The following is a 17,404-nucleotide window of genomic DNA, read 5'->3' as shown; positions in this document are numbered from 1 at the left end:
CCACCGCCTGCCCTGCCCCTGCGCCCCCCTGCATACCCTGTTCCTCCTCGCCCTGCACCCCCCCGCCTCTGCAGCCTCTGCACCCCCATCTGCCCTGCTCCTCATCGCCCTGCAGCCTCTGCACCCTCCCGCCTGCCCTGCTCACCTGACAACCTCTGCCTGGCGGGGGCTTCAGCTGCTCAGCGGCGACTGGGGCAGCGCGGGTCCCTGCAGCCCCGGCACACACCGCACTCCCTGCCCCGCAGGGTGACGGGGCCGCAGGAAGGGTCCCCCACTGGCCGGGGAGTCCCCGCCCGCGAGGGAAGCCCGAGCCGCTGGCTGGGTTCAGCTGGGGCGCACGGTCCGCCCGGCCTACGGGGGCAGCAGCGGCCCCTTTGCCGCCTTCTGCGGCTGCGCCCCCCCCTTCCCCCACCCGAGCTCGCTACAATGTAGCCGGGCGGCTGGGCTGCGCTGCGGACCCGACAGGTTGTGCTGGGGCTGGGCGGACCCTGGCTTATGCTGCCTCCCTGTTTCCCCGGACATGTCCGGCTTTTTGGCAATTCCCCCCGGACGGGGATTTGAGTACCAAAAAGCCGGACATGTCCGGGGAAAGCCGGACATGTCCGGGGAAATCCGGACGTATGGTAACCCTAGGCTAGGGCCACTCTTGACTGTAATCGCCCCATAGAGAGTGACTAGCAAGAAGGGAGCCAGCCTGAGAGAGAAGCAGAACTGGCCCGTTACAGATGAACAGTAACTCCCTGATATATGGCCTGGGGAGCAGGATCTAGAGCGGTTCACAGCTCACACTCATGGCCCATTCCCTAAGATGAGTGTATCAGAGCTCCCCCTGCTCGAAGCCTGGACACCAGAGAGATCTCACAGTGACTGGGGAATCCCAGCCCTCAGAGATACAGGCCATCCAGCTGGGAATGGGCATTAAGTAGGCAAAAGAAGGGAATGAACTGTACCTCCATTAGCCAAAGTCCCAGGGTAGAGGCATTACTGCAAAGCCAGGAGCCTTATTTTCAGTCCAAAGTGAGATGGTTGTGCTGATGGGAGGTGCACACTCCATTCCCTGCCAGTGTGCCTTACCCCTAGGCCTGAAGAGCTCCCACTAAGTGGGAAAGGGGGACTTAGTCTTCTTGGCCTCTCTACTGAGTCTGTTAACAAGGGAGCTAGTCAGGGCCAGATGTGATGGTGTGTGTTGTGATAGACACCTTCTCACTCTGAACCATGCTGGGACTCAAACTGGTGGGGGAGAGATTCCCTGTGAAGTATTTGTGCTTTGTGCTGTTTGTTTTGCAGGTGCTGTGTTACATCCTGGACCTGACGACAGGTCACCTCATTCAGAGAAGGAAGGCTGTGGTGTGAGGCAGGGAGCCTAAAGTTACCAGCTTATTCCTGTATGCAGAGCATGCTGGCCCATTACAGTACTAATGCCTGTTGCACTGCTGGTGAGTCGCCACTCTTCCCTTCTCCCCTTGACTGGGCCATGTTGCTGAAACCATTAGAACAGCCAGATCCAGGATCTTGGATCAATAGCATGTCTGACCAGGTACTGCCCAGCCACCCCAGTCTAGTTCTGTCTGAGAAACACCCAGAAGCAGTGTCAAGTCACAAGAGCAGATTCTCTGTGTATTCCCACTAATGGGATTCAGCAGCTCTGATGCTGAGCTGTACAGAAAAGCAGTTGCCCCTGGGGGGTACAGTAGCACGCTTGTATTTGGAATGGCATCACTGGCTCCATCTGTATGAGGGAGTGCACCCCCCTCCCCGCCACCTCAGTTCCTTTGCCACTTCCACCAAGAATTAACGTCACTAGTTCTCTGGTCTATGAGTCTGTGCTCTTTGGATAGTCACAGCTAATTATTGTTAATTTTTGTTAGTGACCAGTTAGTGGATGTTGGCCTTGGGTTATCTCCAGGACCATGTCGGATCTCAAATTCCGTATGGGGTTCAAAAGATGAGCACCTTGCTCAGCCATCTTCCCTGAGACAGATGCACGTATCCCATTCCCCAGGCCTGGGAGAATCACACATAGTGTCCCAGTGCACGACTTGCCATGTTGTACTCCTCAGACAAGGAGGGACAGGTAGCTCAGGCTGCAAGCATCCGAGCAGACTGACCTGATACTCCTGCAGGAGGCCTGAGGTCTGCTTCTGTGCTGAGGTCTTCTCTAAAGAGGCCAGAGATGCACCTAGCCACTCCTGCCTTGGTAGTTCCCTCAATATCGGGCCTGAGGTCCACCTTTCCGAAGCTAACGCTTGCAGAGGCTGAGCTTTCCATCTGGCACCATCCTTCACCACAAGCTCCATGTAGACAGTCCACACTGGCACAATGGTCTGTGACAGCACTGAAGACTCCTTTGGTCCTGTTAGAATAGATGCTGGTCAATGCTGTAAGCAAAAGACAGGCTTCCAGATCTCCATGTGACCCTGCCCCAGAGAAAAAGGAGAAGAGGAAGCATCCAACTTGCAGAGAGAGGTTAAGGAGAAGAAAAACAGGCATCATTCTACTCCAGCACCGACACGTTTCCTTTGTGGACTCCTTTCCAGTGCTGCTGTCATCTTTGGCACATACTTCTCCTCAACTCAGGCCTCCAGTGCTGATACCATCACCACCATCAATTTCTCCTCTTGTTGGAGAACCCCCCTCAAAGCTGTTGACTACATTGCCATTGCTTGAATCCCAACAGCAGTATTTGCCTCCAACTTTAATCCAGAACATAATGGAAGAAGATGGGATCCCCTCTGAACCAGCTGTGTAAGTTCTTGTGACGCACTCCAGAGAGCCCAATTCAACTTGCCTTGTGAAAGATATTATGCAGGGCCATATTCAATTACTCATGTGGCCCTACATTCAGGGGTCCAAGCAGGCTCTTTTTCATGCTGCCAAACTCATCATGGCACTATCTTCAGCACAGGGATTAGCACAGGCACAAGATACCTCTTCTAGCACTACAGGTACCTGCACTGGCATAAAGATATTTCCCAGGACGGAGCCTACCCCAGGCGCTGTTCCCTTTGAGTGTGTCTGTGTTCCAGATGATGCAGATATGCCCAGCACTATTGCAGCTGTCATTGGTGCCAGCACTGCCAACTCTTCCTCTTCCTCTTCCAAAGGGCAGAATAGATATGGATAGGCACAGGGAATTCCCAGCCTTTGGATGGAAATGCTGGGGATTCTCCAAGGAGTACATGAGTGTGCCAGAGTCTGATCAGGGACTTTCAGTTAATTTCACCCTAAAGGCCTTAACCAGCTGTTTAAAGTGCACAGAGGAGTTTGTTTGGGTTCCCCCATCTGACACTCTGGGGATGTGGAAAAAGGCTAGGGGATGCACAGAGCCTGGGTCTTGTGCTAGGGAGTTATGTCACCCATAACCAGAGAAGTTAACTTTGTTCCCTTCCCTGTACTCCCTTCCCCCTCCTCTGCTCCTTGCTAGGGGTGGTGAAGCTGGATGGAGAAGGTGAGCTTGAGAGCTGCAGGCCAGTGTCTCCCTAGATGGAGATTCCACGTTTTTGAGCTGTATATGTTTTGTGACATATTTTGATTGTTTCTAAAGAACAATAAAGGCTTGTTCTCTCTAAGGTCTGTGTTTGCCTTCATAGCCTTGAACCCAGGCCTTCAATAGAACCAATATGAACAACCAAGGTTTAGAAGAGCTGATGCCTTCAGGGGTCCTGCACCCAGTGAGAACTGACGAAGAAGATGGGTTTAAAGCACTGTACCTGGTTTTCCAGTCCAGAGACTAGAACTTCCACAGGATTCTCTACTCCCTCATAAGAGCCCTGTTTATTCACTGAGATGCATGTGACCCTCAGCACTGCATTTTGCTTGAGCCCTGAACCATAAGAAACAAAGAGCTTTCCCACAATGTAAACCAGCAAGAGGATGGAAAAATCTAACATGCAGGCCCAGCTCAGCTCAGTTCCACTGTGCTCCACCTCCTTTTAAGACTACACCATATTCCTTCACCAAAGACACCAGGAGCTGGGGAAATAGCCTATTAGGAAACATCTAAAACAATTGCTGCAAAATAAGCTCTTGGGCAAACTGGTCAGTGGCAGTGCTGCCTGCTGCAGGAAAGGAATGAAGAGTCAACAGCATTGAGCCAAACCAACAAAAAAGTCCACTTAGCAAAATCTCCCATGAACTGTCCCAGCAGCCAAACATTCTTGTTGTGATATGTATGGACCAACCAGTAGGTGGCAGAGTGGGCCTGGATATGTGACTACAGAAAAATTCTTTTTTGATATATGCTGGTACTAGGTTTCAGAGTAGCTCTAAGGTGCCACAAGTACTCCTGTTCTTCTTTTTGCTGGTACTAGGGGAGCTAATATGAGTATGGTGACCAGATAGCAACTGTGAAAAAATGGGACAGAGGGTGGGAGGGTTGGGTGCCTATATAAGAAAAAGTCCCCAAAAATGGGACTGTCCCTATAAAAATGGGACATCTGGTCACCCTAAATATGAGGCTGTCATAGAAAAACCCCTCTCTCTCCTCTTTCTCCCCCAGTGCAGTGTAAATACCAGGCAATCATCTTCCAGCCATGCTTCGCACCATCAGGCTCCCAGGAGGAGGGCATGGTGATAATGGGCAGTGGCAGCACAAGTTGCCCCTCCCATCACCCACATATACCCCTGGCTCCAGCCCGTGCCTGTTCCACCCTATACTAAGCCCCGCTAGGGAAAGACAGGTGGTCAGTCTCTGTGGCCCATTCAGTTCGGGGCTAACTGGGGGTGAAGGGATGTTGTGAACACCTATTTGCTGAGCCCTGGACTGAGACTGCCGACTCATTGTTCACTCACCCCAGTGATGGCTTCTGTTCTCTCTGCACTGCACCCTACACTGGAGGTGAAAGGCTCTTGCTGGCTGCTGCTGCTGCTCAGAGCTGTGTGGTTGGGGTGGGCATGTTCCCCTTTTGGTACATTTGTTACTGTCTGGGGGGCAGGAGAGGAGGTGGAATGCCAGGGGTTTAAACAGAGGCCACTTCTATGAGCCCATCTCTTCTGCCCTCGCCTCTCTTTTGATGTAGCTTAGGGAGGCTCCATCCCTTCGGGAGGCTTCTCTGATCTTGGGAATAGAAGCAGCCCATGGGCTGTGGGAGACTGGGCACCCCCTAGCAGAAGCACCAGTGGAGCCCATGGGATACTCCAGGTGCAGGAAACCCCTATTGAGGGTGTGAGCTGGATTTCACCTCAGGACTGTGCTGGGTGACTCACTCATGGGAGCTGGATGGTAAAACCCTTGGTGCATTCGCTCCCCAGCAAAGGGTCAGGTATTATTGTAAAATTTCCCTCTGCATGAGCTGCAGTAGCCCAGAGAGGGAGAAGGGAATTCCCTCTCCAGACTCACTCCAGCCTAGTCTCCCCCACCTCATGGAGGAAGGCCTGGCCAGTTGTGATGAACAAGGACCCCAGTGCTGTTTATCACCACAGCAAGGAATTCAATTCCCCTCAGATGTCCAGCACCTCCCACCTTGTGACTATTCCAGCTTGGGCAGCAAAGGGGGCCCTACTCTTCCAGTTTACATTTTGCCTGGTGGCACCATCTGGTCTTAGGTGCTAGCCTGAGCCCAGCATTTCCTACAGTGTCAAATTGTTCAAATTGGGATCCCTTATCCAAGCTAACCAGGCTTAGCTATGAGTTCTGACCCAGAGCACAGCAGGAAGTGGCTGCAGATAAGACCCTAGGACAAACCCTTTGGACAACAATGTGGTTTCCAAACTGGGGAATCCCCACAAAAACTCCTCTCTTTCCTTGGGCCTTGTCTGCTCCATTCTCTAATATTTATTTCCTTTATAGTTTCAAATAATCACCTGGAAGCATGTGCAGTGGCATCTCCACCCCCGTTCCCTAGTTTCTCTTTCCCTTGTGGCTTCATGCACTGTTTTTCCCCGTCAGAGGCGTATATCTTTATTTTCCCAGTACTGTAGCTGGGACTCCCACACACTATCTCCTTCCCCAAGCCCGCACTGGAGCCTATTTATATAGAAGTCTTCCTCTCCCTTAGCCCATATGAAAGCACTGAAGCAGTGGGAAGGGGCTGCTTGCTCCTGGAGCCCATCATGTTTCTGTCAGAACACCGGCTGGCTGAAAGAGGATATTTGCTGCTCTGGCTGCTCCCATCTGTTCTCAAAGCCCAGCCTAGTGCGGAGGTGAGCCCAAAGCCTCTGCCATGCCAGCAGGTAAGGCTAATTGCCCAGGATCCTTTGTGATTTAATAGCCAAACGATGCCCCCGGCGGGTCTGAGACAGGAATTGCTGGTTGTGCTCATACCCTGCTGTGATACTGAAGGGGGCAAATGAAAGTTTAAAACCAGATTTTGAAAATCTTCCCCCAAAACTCTGACCACCTCAGCCTAGCAGCCACCCCTTTAATAGCCTGTCTTTTTAATGTCCCCTCTTACACTTTCTTGTCTCTCTCTGCTGCAAGGACTTTCAGACCTTCTCTTCAAGCCTCTCTCCCCCCCCCCCCCCACCTCTGCCTTGTAATCTCCCCACTTTGACCATTAGCTTTGTACCCAGGTGCTTTCATTTTGTCACCCTGTGATATTGTTACCCCTCATCTTCAGACAGACTCTGTCTTGAGCAGTTTTTTGGATACCATGTGTCTGAGTGAGGCTCTACACAGCACTTGTATGTCCAGGCCAGGAAATGCTAGATACCTTGGACACATCTTGTCACCCTGTATTGTCTGTTCCTCCCCCACTTTTCTGTGACTGATCTCCAGGGTGGCTCCCTTTGGGGACCAGTTGGTGAAACACCAGATCTATAGAATTAGAATGTGGGGGACAGAGCAGAGAGAGGAGGAGACCAACTGGGCCCCTATAAGCAATGAGAACGATGGCTTTCTCCTCCCCTTATACCTACCCAGCTTCTACTCCCTGGCTGTCTTGGCCTGGAGAGCAAGGGAACATGGGCCTGAAATCAAACCCAGTCTCTCCAATGACAGTGAGAGCACTAACTCCTAGGCATCTTTTTTTCTTCATGGCCAGGCGCTAAAGCTGGATCTAGCTCCCAGCCAGTCACTCAAGTGAATGACAAACTATTTAAAACAAAGGACAGAGGTCATGGCACTGCTTCCTGCTTGATCACACCCCCTGGCTGGGCCTTTTCGTGCTCACTAAGTGATAGGCTGTGGTTAGAGGAGGTGGGATGGATCACTTGACACTTGAGGGAGGATTGTGGCTGCCAGAGGATTGAGGTTTCTCATTGTGGGATAAGAAATGACTAGGCAGGTCCCAATGGAACTATTCTTACTTCCCTGTCCCCTCCTTGAATATGTGCCTGTCTGAGGGCTGTGCTTGGGGGAGTGGTGCATGGCAAAGTGGAGCCATCAGGACACGCACCCCACTGCAGCCTAGGCTCTGGGATGCAGCTGGCAGACTCCACGAAGTCTCATACCCTTCTGCAGCCCAGTAAGTGTGACACAGACCCTTGCTGGTAGAGGGAAAAGGATGATTGGTCAGTGATGATGGTACCTGAGAGCAGCCAATGAACAGTGGTGATCTAGCAGTTGGGAGCTGTCTGCCTCCCTCGTGCCTTATTTTTGTTCAGGAGAGGGAGCAGAGGTGCTGCGTGGTTCCTTCATTGAGTCTAAGCTGTGATCTGCTGGCCCAGCATAGGTGCATCTGTGTCACCCAGGCTGGAGGGCTTCAGCAGCACACACCAATAACCTGGCCTTCTTCAGGGGCTTCTCTGAAGGTAATAGTGCCAGCAGGACCCTCCCTAGAGGGGTGCGGGGCGCGGGGCAGAAGTGACGAATCATCACTTCCGGGACTGACCTCACCGGCCAATTGGTCCAGTCCGCAGGGGCCCCCAAAGCATGCGGCCCGGAACGGTCACCCCAATTCACCATACCCCAGGGATGGCTCTGAGTTCCAGCCACCACCGTACCTCAGAAAGCCAGGTCACAACCCCCTACAGCTCTGAAAGAGCTTCCCACCCACAAGGTTGGATTTGTGATTATGCTAGAAACTGTGTGTGAAGGAGTTTATGCCTTGATCTCAGCCCGGCACGGCCAAAGTACTTGCCTAAGAGGGGGGTGCATGCTTGTGTCTGAGAATTTCTAGTATAAATTCCAAACAGCAGTAAGGTGTGTGTGATAGGAGTGGAGCCACGTCTGAAATGAGGTGTGGGCTGAGCTCCTTCACTCTCATTGATGGCTTTCCTTGTTTCTCCATAGAGCTCAGTTCAGGTCTCATGCCAAGGTCTTGGCCTCCGCACATTTCCACAGAAGCTTGGCCATGGGGTTAAACAGCTTGACCTCTCTGACAACTTCATCCAAAACCTGACGGAAAGCTGCACATCAAAGTTAGGGCAGCTAGAGCACCTCAACATGCATTTCAACCAATTGGCAACTGTGTCAGAAATGGCCCTGACTCATCTAACTCATCTTCGCTCTCTGCTCCTAGCTGCAAACCACCTTGATAGGAATTACTTCACCAATGGAAGAGCCTTCGGGTCACTGAGGAATCTAAAGGTCCTGGACCTTTCTGCAAATAATTTGGACAGTGATATGGCAGCCTGGTACTTCAGCAAACTCACCTCTTTAAAGAAACTGGATCTGTCCTGGAACAAGATGACCAGACTGCCAGGGAGCATCTTCCAGGGAACTCTAAAGCTGAGAGAGATCAACCTTAACAATAACTACATCACGGAAATAGAGGAAGGAGCTTTTGAGGCTCTATTAAATCTAAAAGTGGTGAATTTAGCCATGAATTCCCTTCACTGTATCTCGGGCTTCAGCCTCACACAGCTGCAAGTTTTAAATCTCAGTTACAATGCCCTGGAGTTCTTTGTTACAGAGGAGAGAAAGGAACACTACCAGCTTCAGGTACTAGATCTGAGTCATAACAAACTGATCTACTTTCCAGAGCTTCCCAAGGTGCATCGCCTCACACACTTAAACCTCTCTGATAACGCCATGGTCTCTTTGGCTCCAAGTTCCACCAATACAGCAGAGTTCAGACTGCAGTATGATGAGATGGCAAGACCTAACATATCCTTGAATATTTACAATGCAGCAGCTAGACTGTCAAAGATAACTGACTTAGATCTCAGCAGTAACCTGTTGTATTTGTTCCCAGTTACTTTCCTTCACAATCTGAGCTCCCTCCAGAATCTCAATATGGCTAAGAACTGTCTCCATAATATAGCTGTGGAGTCATCTCCTGGTGATATGGAAAGCAAGGAGCCAGGCGTGATGCATGACAATGCCTTTCTGTCGGTGCGATCACTGGATCTTCAAGGCAATTTCATTCATTCCTTGCCACAGTGGTTTTTTGGTATTCTGCCCAAACTGGAAACACTTGACCTTGGTTCTAACAGCCTCCAGCCTTGTGAGAGCCAGAATGCTAATAAAAGAGAGATCCCAATAGGTCATAACTCAGATCAAAGAGGTAACTGTACATCCTTCTGTGACATACCGCAGCTGAAGTATCTGAGTTTACGTAGGAACAACATTGTGAGGCTTTATCCTTACATGTTCAACCAAACCTCTTTGGTCTCCCTGGATCTGTCTGAGAATGAAGACTTGTTCATGCCAAAAGGAGCTCTGGAGGGTCTGGAATTCTCTTTGCAGAAGCTCTCTCTGAGAGGAAATCAGATGGACAACAACAAGACAGAGTTCCCTTGTCTGAAGATGCTGAAAAAGTTGGACATCTCAGACAACAAGTTGAGTCTTTTGCCCCCTGATCTTGTCTGCTCTCCACTGGAAAATCTGGACATTCGCAATAACAATCTCCAGGCCTTAGAGAAACCTGCCACTGTGAGATGGTCCAACAGCCTCAATCATCTGAATGTTGCTGGCAATCCCTTTAGCTGTTGTGCACTGAGCTGGCTGGAAATTCTACAAGCTGCCCATGTGAGTGTGTTGGATCTGAATGAAACTCTGTGCTCTTATCAGGACAAGAACAGGAACTTCTCAGCTAAGATAGCCAACAAGACCACGTGGCTTTGTCCTCATCAGATAGGAAATCGCTACCTGATGGTATTGATGGTGGTGGTGATCACTCTTTGCTTTCTGTTTCTCAGCTGTGGGATATGCTGTCATCTGAAAAAGAGTCGTCAGCTGTCAAAGTATCTGGGATTCAGAAGCAACAGGGTGGACCCCATTCCTTATCATCCAAATAAGGAAAAGAGAACTGAACAGATAGCAATAGACCGAGTTACAGAAGTATAGTACAGGACAGGAGAGGGAGAATAATATTTATTGTATTTTAGGCACCTGCCCCTCACTAATACATTAAAGGTTTCACAAACACGACAATAAAACATTCAAAATCAAATCAATATGCTGTGCTCCCTCTTGATGCAAGCAGCCTAGACACATGCTGTAGCTTCCATGGGCCATCTCTCCATACTGCTTTTTTTGTGTGCAAGGAATAACTGCTCATTGTGGGAGACTTGGAAATGTTTTGTTGTAGTTAGAAAGAATTCCCTGGTGGGTTTCCTGCCCTGAAACAAGGCCAGTGCTCTTTGAATGGATCTCTCCCTCCTGCTTCTTCCATCGCTCAGGGCTGAACCCATCCTCTCCTGTTTGTGAGCAGATTGTTATCTCCACAGCAACAGAATTGTTATTCTACAGAACTGTTGTTCAGCATTGTCCAGGAGTTGTCACCCAGCCTTTCAATAGGCAAACTAAATACTTCTTACTGGTCAACCTAGTAAACAAGAAGCCCCCCACCTCTGCTTTCCCCCCTGCAATATGAGGGCTGCAGAGTCATGTGAAATGCTCCTTGTAAAGATGTGTTAGGCCTGGTCTACACCTAAAATTTAGGTCAATCTAGCTACAGTGCTCAGAGGTGTGAAAAGTTCACACCCTGGGAGATGTAGTTAAACTGAGCTAAGCCCTGATACAGACATTGCTAGATCCTCAGAAAAATTCTTCCATCAACCTAGCAACCACCTCTCAAGGGAGAGGATTTACCGCAGCAATAGAAAAACCCTTCCATCACCAAGGCTCTTCCATTCCATTGCTGCAGCTGTTTGGCTGTAGCACTTGTAGTGTGGACAAACCTGTAGTGTATTCTTCTGTAATGGCCCCAAACACAACAGCTTACAGTATCAAAAATGGCCTTGTGGGGAATGGGGAAAGGGTGATTTCTGTAGAATCCCAGGATATTGTTTAAAAATGTGACTCTCCCCTTTGTTGACACTCCTGTCCCTTGAACTTTCATCCAAATCTTTGTGCTGAGTTGACACTTCTAAATGGCTCTGAGCAGTGCAGATTGTGCCTGAGGGCAGCTTGCCATGTTCTTGGCCATTGTGATAGGAATGAATCTACCTCAACAAAAAGAACCTGAGTTGAAAATTCTCAGCCTCTCTGTCTGCTTTTAAGACAAAACTCCTAAGCTTTTCAGGTCAGTGTGCAGGCAGATGGACATCCTCAGAGCTTGAACTAGGACAGCCAAGCCACAATTTCTGAACTGTCATAAACCTGCAGTGACATTTTCCACAATGATAGGAGAGTGCAATCTGGCTGTCTAGCTCCAGGGACAGCTGCCCCCCCTCCCCCATGGAAGCCATCAAGGCAAAGAGCTCCCAGTCACTCTAACCAGTAATACTCTCATCATTGGTGCTCACGCTCCCCAGATAATCATCAGATGCTGCAGGAGCAGAGTCCTGAAAGCAATAAAACATGCTGAGCAGGGCCGGGTGAGTAGGGGACTCTGCTCCTGTGGTACTGAGACTGCAGCTCTCTTGCTGCCAGGTTACTCCTTCCTGGACTCAGGAAGCCAAAGAGAAACACTCATTAGCATCATGGGTGTTGTGCTTGAGCACAGACACATTCATTTTCCACTCTGTCACTGCCAGGATTGCTGTGACAAAAACCATTGCTTTTCAGGTTTCCTCAGTTCTAGTCTTTGTCACCCCAGCGAGCCTGGCACTGATTGTAACACCCAGGAACGTTTACAAGTCGAGCTCTACATGTCTGGTGCTGCAGAGTACTGCAGAGTGAATGGGGTTTGGAAAAAGGTTAAATTATTCATGAATTGTCATTAAATGATTTATTGTAAAATAAAGGACACTTTGCTCTAAAGACGGTGCTGCCCTCTACCTCCCCCCAATCCCTGCCACCTGCATTGTGTCTGTACGTCTGCAACTACTGCCTTATGTGCCATGACAAACTGACTTTCCTAATGAATGGGAATCTATGGCCCATCTCATTGGATGGAGCTGAGCTCATGTTTCCATGTTCAGTTCAGACTCTTTGATCCAGAAGGGTACTGTGGTCATGTCAAGATCGGCCATGGGATTATGCTGTTCTCTGTTCTATTGTGCTTCCCTCCTTACCCACCAGGCTCTGTTGTTGTCCGTGGATTTATCCATCTCATTTACATTTGAAGCTCCTTAGGACAGGGATGTATTTTCTTATTTATCTTTAGAGTACTGTGTACACACCACTGGTGCTATATAAGCAGTCTGGCTGCTCCCAAGAGCTGTGATTATCATGCAAGAGAAGGTAAGGGAGAGAGGGCTGGTTGCCCTGTGCATATCCAGAGCATGGTTACTTCAGAGGGTGTTTCATGATAAACAAAGCCCCAGTTGCAGGTGCTGTTGTTTTTTGACAGGTGTTTTTGAAGGTGTAAATGTGCATTTTGGGTGGCTTCTTGGTTAGGAATGTTCCTCATTTAACCCACATACTGGGCTGTACTTTCCTCCATGCATTCCACAGTATGCTGCTTTGGCCTTCACCCGGTTTATTCATCACCACCTTCCGCTGCCCCATGAAGAAGCCTTCAGTGTTGTACATTCCATGCACTCTAAACCAGGACAGCCCTGCTGTGCCCCACTGAGAGCTTTGTTAGTAATTCACCTGGTACCCAAGAGCCATACCTGCTGGCAATGTAAAATGGAACCAATTACAGGCACCTTCACCTTTAATATGAAAGGGCAGCCCAGGGAGTCTACAGACCCCAGTATGCCTCCCTTTCAATCTGAGTGAATGGTCACTTGAATTGAGCTGGAACATTGCATGCTGGGCCCTTTAGTCTTCATTAGACGTACTTCTGTATTAAAGGAGACTCTGGGTGCAACCACATGCAAAAGTCTCGGTGCTGCCTTTGTGCCCGAAGCTGCTCTTTCAGAGTTTGACCCTGCTCCAGTCCTCACAAAGATGCAAGAAGCAGCTTTCAAAGGCTGGAGATTCTTTGTTCTCTGTTGCTCAGTGTGCCAAGCACAGCATCTAAGGCCTGGTCTACACTAGGCGTTTATGTCGAAGTTAGCGCCGTTAAATCGAATTAACCCTGCACCCGTCCACACTGCGATGCTATTTAGTTCGACATAGAGGTCTCTTTAATTCGACTTCTGTACTCCTCCCCGACGAGGGGAGTAGCGCTAAATTCGACATGGCCATGTCGAATTAGGCTAGGTGTGGATGGAAATCGACGCTAATAGCTCCGGGAGCTATCCCACAGTGCACCACTCTGTTGACGCTCTGGACAGCAGTGCGAGCTCGGATGCTCTGACCAGCCACACAGGAAAAGCCCCGGGAAAATTTGAATTTGAATTCCTTTTCCTGTCTGGCCAGTTTGAATCTCATTTCCTGTCTGGACATCGTGGCGAGCACAGCAGCACTGGCAACGATGCAGAGCTCTCCAGCAGTGATGGCCATGCAGTCTGTGAATAGAAAGAGAGCCCCAGCATGGACTGATCGTGAAGTCTTGGATCTCATCGCTGTGTGGGGCGATGAGTCCGTGCTTTCCGAGCTGCGATCCAAAAGAAGGAATGCAAAGATCTACGAGAAGATCTCTAAAGACATGGCAGAGAGAGGATACAGCCGGGATGCAACGCAGTGCCGCGTGAAAATCAAGGAGCTGAGACAAGGCTACCAGAAGACCAAAGAGGCAAACGGACGCTCCGGATCCCATCCCCAGACATCCCGTTTCTACGAGGCACTGCATTCCATCCTCGGTGCTGCCGCCACCACTACCCCACCAGTGACCGTGGACTCTGAGGATGGGATACTGTCCACGGCCGGTTCCTCAGACATGTTAGGGGACGGGGAAGATGAGGAAGGAGATGAGGAGGGCGAGGCAGTTGGCAGCTCTCACAACGCTGATTTCCCCGACAGCCAGGATCTCTTCATCACCCTTACAGAGATCCCCTACGAAGCGTCCCCAGCCATTACCCCGGACACAGAATCTGGTGAAGGATCAGCCAGTAAGTGTTGTAAACATCTAAACATTTATTTTTAACAAAACAGGAATATTAACAATTAAAAGAATGGGTTGTTCATGATTAGTGTGCCCTAGGCGCTTAACGGTTTAGTAAGGGGCAGTGCAAGTTTTGAAAAGAAATCTAGCAATGTCCGGTTTTCAGTGATTGTCCTGCACAAGCCGCTCTACTGTGTATTCCCTGCTACTGCAGCTACAGTAAAATGCGGTCTATATGTGCGGGGATAGAGCAGTAATCCTCCTGGGACATCTCGATGAAGCTCTCCTGGAGGTAACTTGAAAGCCGTTGCATGAGGTTCTTGGGGAGAGCGGCCTTATTGGGTCCTCCGAAGTACGACACGTTGCCGCGCCACGAGATTATCAGGTACTCGGGGATCATTGCTCTGCACAGCAGGGCGGCATACGGCCCTGGTCTTTGGAGGCTTTCCCGGAGCATTCTCTCTTTGTCGCTCTCGGAGATCCTCATCAGGGTGATGTCGGCCATGGTGACCTGCTTTTAATTAGGTAGGGGAATGTTAGTGTTGGGACTGCTTTCCCGTTCCTTTACAGAACTGTCACCGCTGGTTTGCAGCCACGCGGTGGAGGCGGGAGAGGGGCAGCCGAAAGGGATCGTTCCCGGGGACAGCCGCGAGGGGGTGGGACAGGGGCAGAGTTCCCGCTTGCCGGATTGCTGGCAGCAGGGACTGACATTGATTTAAATGTGAAATGAGGCCAGTGGTAATATAAAAGTTTTAAACTGCCACAAGTGTACGGCTTACCATGTCTGCCTGCAACAGAAATTCCGTTGTGCTGCCTCGCTTCTCAAATGTGCTGTTCAAGACCCCAGGCACAGAATGCGAAGGCCGAGAATTCGACCTTGTGCTGAGTGCGCATGTGAAAGGTGCTGTGCATGGTCTTGTTCACAGAGAAAGACTATGTTCTTTGTTCACAACTACATTTATCTTTCAGAGGAATTCACTCCCTTTTTCCCATTTCCACAGCCCCGTCTGCGACTGTCTCACAACCTAGCCTGGAATCACACTCCCAGAGGCTAGCGCGGATTAGGCGTAGGAAGAAGAGGACACGGGAGGACATGTTCTCTGAGCTTATGGCCTCTTCCCAAGCCCAGGCAGCACAGCAGACCCAGTGGCGGGAGAACTTGACCCGAATGCACCAAGCCAACATGGATCGGGAGGAGAGGTGGCGGCAGGAAGACCAGCAGGCGACTCTAACGCTGCTTGGACTACTGAGGGAGCAAACGGACACACTCCGGCGCCTTGTGGATGTTCTGCAGGAACGGAGGCAGGAGGACAGAGCCCCGCTGCAGTCCATCTCTAACCGCCCTCCCCCGCCACCAAGTCCCATACCCACCTCACCCAAAGTGCAAAGAAGGAGAGGCGGCAGAGTCCCTGCTAACTCTCACTCCACCCCTGCAGAGAGCTCTAGTAGCAGAAGGCTCTCATTTCCCAAAATTTGAAAAGTTCTTTCCTTCCCGCCTGACACAAGCCCACGTCCAAGTTTCACCTCCCAATGCCATGTGTAGTTGATAATAAAAAATTCGTTTCTGTTAACTACTGTTTCAATCATGTTCTTTTGGAGGAGGAGGGGAAAGGGGGTTGGAAATTGGACAGGACAGTCTCCTTTGGCAGGGTACATAGTCGGGGGCAGGCACAGCAGCAGGGCACATACACAGTGCAGTGATGCAGTGACTAGTTGCCCCGGTTAGTCTGGGAGGTTGTTTTGATGTAATGTTGGGGGGGGTGGGTTGCTCTGTGACTTTGTGGCGGGGGAGGGCAGTTACAGATCTTAAGCGCCGGTCCTTAGACAGGATCACAGAGCCACACAGCATGGGATCTGTAACCGTCCTCCCCCTGCCACAAAGTCAAATAGACCTCCCATACACACAGTCCCGATCAGGAGGGGTGACAGGCTCCGTTGAAACAAGCATCCCACCGCAGCGGAGCCTGTCAATCCTTGAGTTTAGAAGCTGCATTCGCATCACAACACTAGACCCGCCCCGCACCACAGTCTGCGTCCCAGTTTTAAAAAATTCCCGCTAAAACAGTATTAAAGAAAACGGTGTGCTTTAACAAAGTAGAACTATTTTTATTTCGACACGTGTGTTGGAGGGGGGGTGAAGGGGGTATGTAACTGGATAGGATAGTCAACATTACCTGGGTAAAGAAACGGGGGCAGGTTTAGCTTCTCAGTACACAAACTATAAAATCACAGGTTACCCTGCTCACTCAGGAACTTTGCTTTCAAAGCCTCCCGGATGCACAGCGCTTCCCGCTGGTCTCTTCTAATCGCCCGGCTGTCTGGCTGTGAGTAATCACCAGCCAGGCTATTTTCCTCAACCTCCCACCCCGCCATAAAGGTCTCCCCCTTGCTCTCACAGAGATTGTGGAGCACACAGCAAGCTGCTATAACAATGGGGATATTGGTTTCGCTGAGATCACAGCGAGTCAGTAAGCTTCTCCATCTCCCCTTGAGACGGCCAAAAGCACACTCCACCACCATTCTGCACTTGCTCAGCCGGTAGTTGAAGAGTTCTTTTTCAGTGTCCAGGGCGCCAGTATAGGGCTTCATGAGCCAGGGCATTAGCGGGTAGGCTGGGTCCCCGAGGATGACTATAGGCATCTCCACATCCCCAACAGTTATTTTGTGGTCCGGGAAGTAAATACCTTGTTGCAGCCGTCTAAACAGACCAGAGTTCCTGAAAACACGAGCGTCATGAACCTTGCCCGGCCATCCCACGTAGATGTTGGTAAAACGTCCCCTGTGGTCCACCAGTGCTTGCAGCACCATGGAAAAGTATCCCTTTCGGTTAATGTACTGGGTGGCCTGGTGGTCCGGTGCCAGGATAGGGATGTGAGTTCCATCTATGGCCCCACCGCAGTTTGGGAATCCCATCGCTGCGAAGCCATCTATGATCGCCTCCACGTTTCCCAGGGTCACTACCTTTGGCAGCAGTACATCAACGATTGCCTTCGCTACTTGCATCACAACAACCCCCACGGTAGATTTGCCCACCCCAAACTGGTTCGCGACTGACCGGTAGCTGTCTGGCGTTGCAAGCTTCCACAGGGCTATGGCCACTCGCTTCTGTACACTCAGTGCAGCTCGCAACCGGGTGTCACTGCGCTTCAGGGCAGGGGACAGCAACTCACAAAGTTCCAGGAAAGTTCCCTTCCGCATGCGAAAGTTTCGCAGCCACTGGGATTCATCCCAGACCTGCAGTACTATGCGGTCCCACCACT

At 50.5% G+C, this 17,404-nt stretch overlaps 2 protein-coding genes across 2 annotated transcripts; both read left to right on the top strand.

Moving 5' to 3' along the window:
* The first annotated feature begins 5,954 nt into the window (after positions 1 to 5,954).
* On the top strand, positions 5,955 to 15,715 carry LOC101941976 (transforming growth factor beta activator LRRC32-like). The gene is made up of 2 exons (XM_042853302.2): positions 5,955 to 6,171; positions 8,171 to 15,715. The coding sequence occupies exons 1-2, from the start codon at positions 6,052 to 6,054 to the stop codon at positions 10,166 to 10,168; spliced, it is 2,118 nt and encodes a 705-aa protein (XP_042709236.1). The 5' UTR covers positions 5,955 to 6,051; the 3' UTR covers positions 10,169 to 15,715.
* LOC135973433 (uncharacterized) lies at positions 13,575 to 15,715 on the top strand. Its single transcript, XM_065556553.1, has 2 exons — positions 13,575 to 14,151; positions 15,146 to 15,715. Exons 1-2 carry the CDS (start codon positions 13,575 to 13,577, stop codon positions 15,619 to 15,621), a joined length of 1,053 nt encoding a protein of 350 aa, XP_065412625.1. The 3' UTR covers positions 15,622 to 15,715.
* Positions 15,716 to 17,404: the final 1,689 nt, after the last annotated feature.

This window comes from Chrysemys picta, chromosome 9 (genome assembly GCF_011386835.1).
Source record: "Chrysemys picta bellii isolate R12L10 chromosome 9, ASM1138683v2, whole genome shotgun sequence".
NCBI classification, from domain to species: domain Eukaryota; kingdom Metazoa; phylum Chordata; order Testudines; family Emydidae; genus Chrysemys; species Chrysemys picta.
Note: the sequence above shows the minus strand (reverse complement) of the source record. Positions and strands in the feature narration are given on the sequence as shown.

Coding starts and splice junctions, on each gene's coding strand:
- LOC101941976 (XM_042853302.2), top strand. CDS start 6,052: ATGTTTCTGTCAGAACACCGGCTGGCTGAAAGAGGATATTTGCTGCTC. Junction 6,172..8,170: donor AGCCTCTGCCATGCCAGCAG/GTAAGGCTAATT, acceptor GTTTCTCCATAG/AGCTCAGTTCAGGTCTCATG.
- LOC135973433 (XM_065556553.1), top strand. CDS start 13,575: ATGCAGAGCTCTCCAGCAGTGATGGCCATGCAGTCTGTGAATAGAAAG. Junction 14,152..15,145: donor ATCTGGTGAAGGATCAGCCA/GTAAGTGTTGTA, acceptor CCATTTCCACAG/CCCCGTCTGCGACTGTCTCA.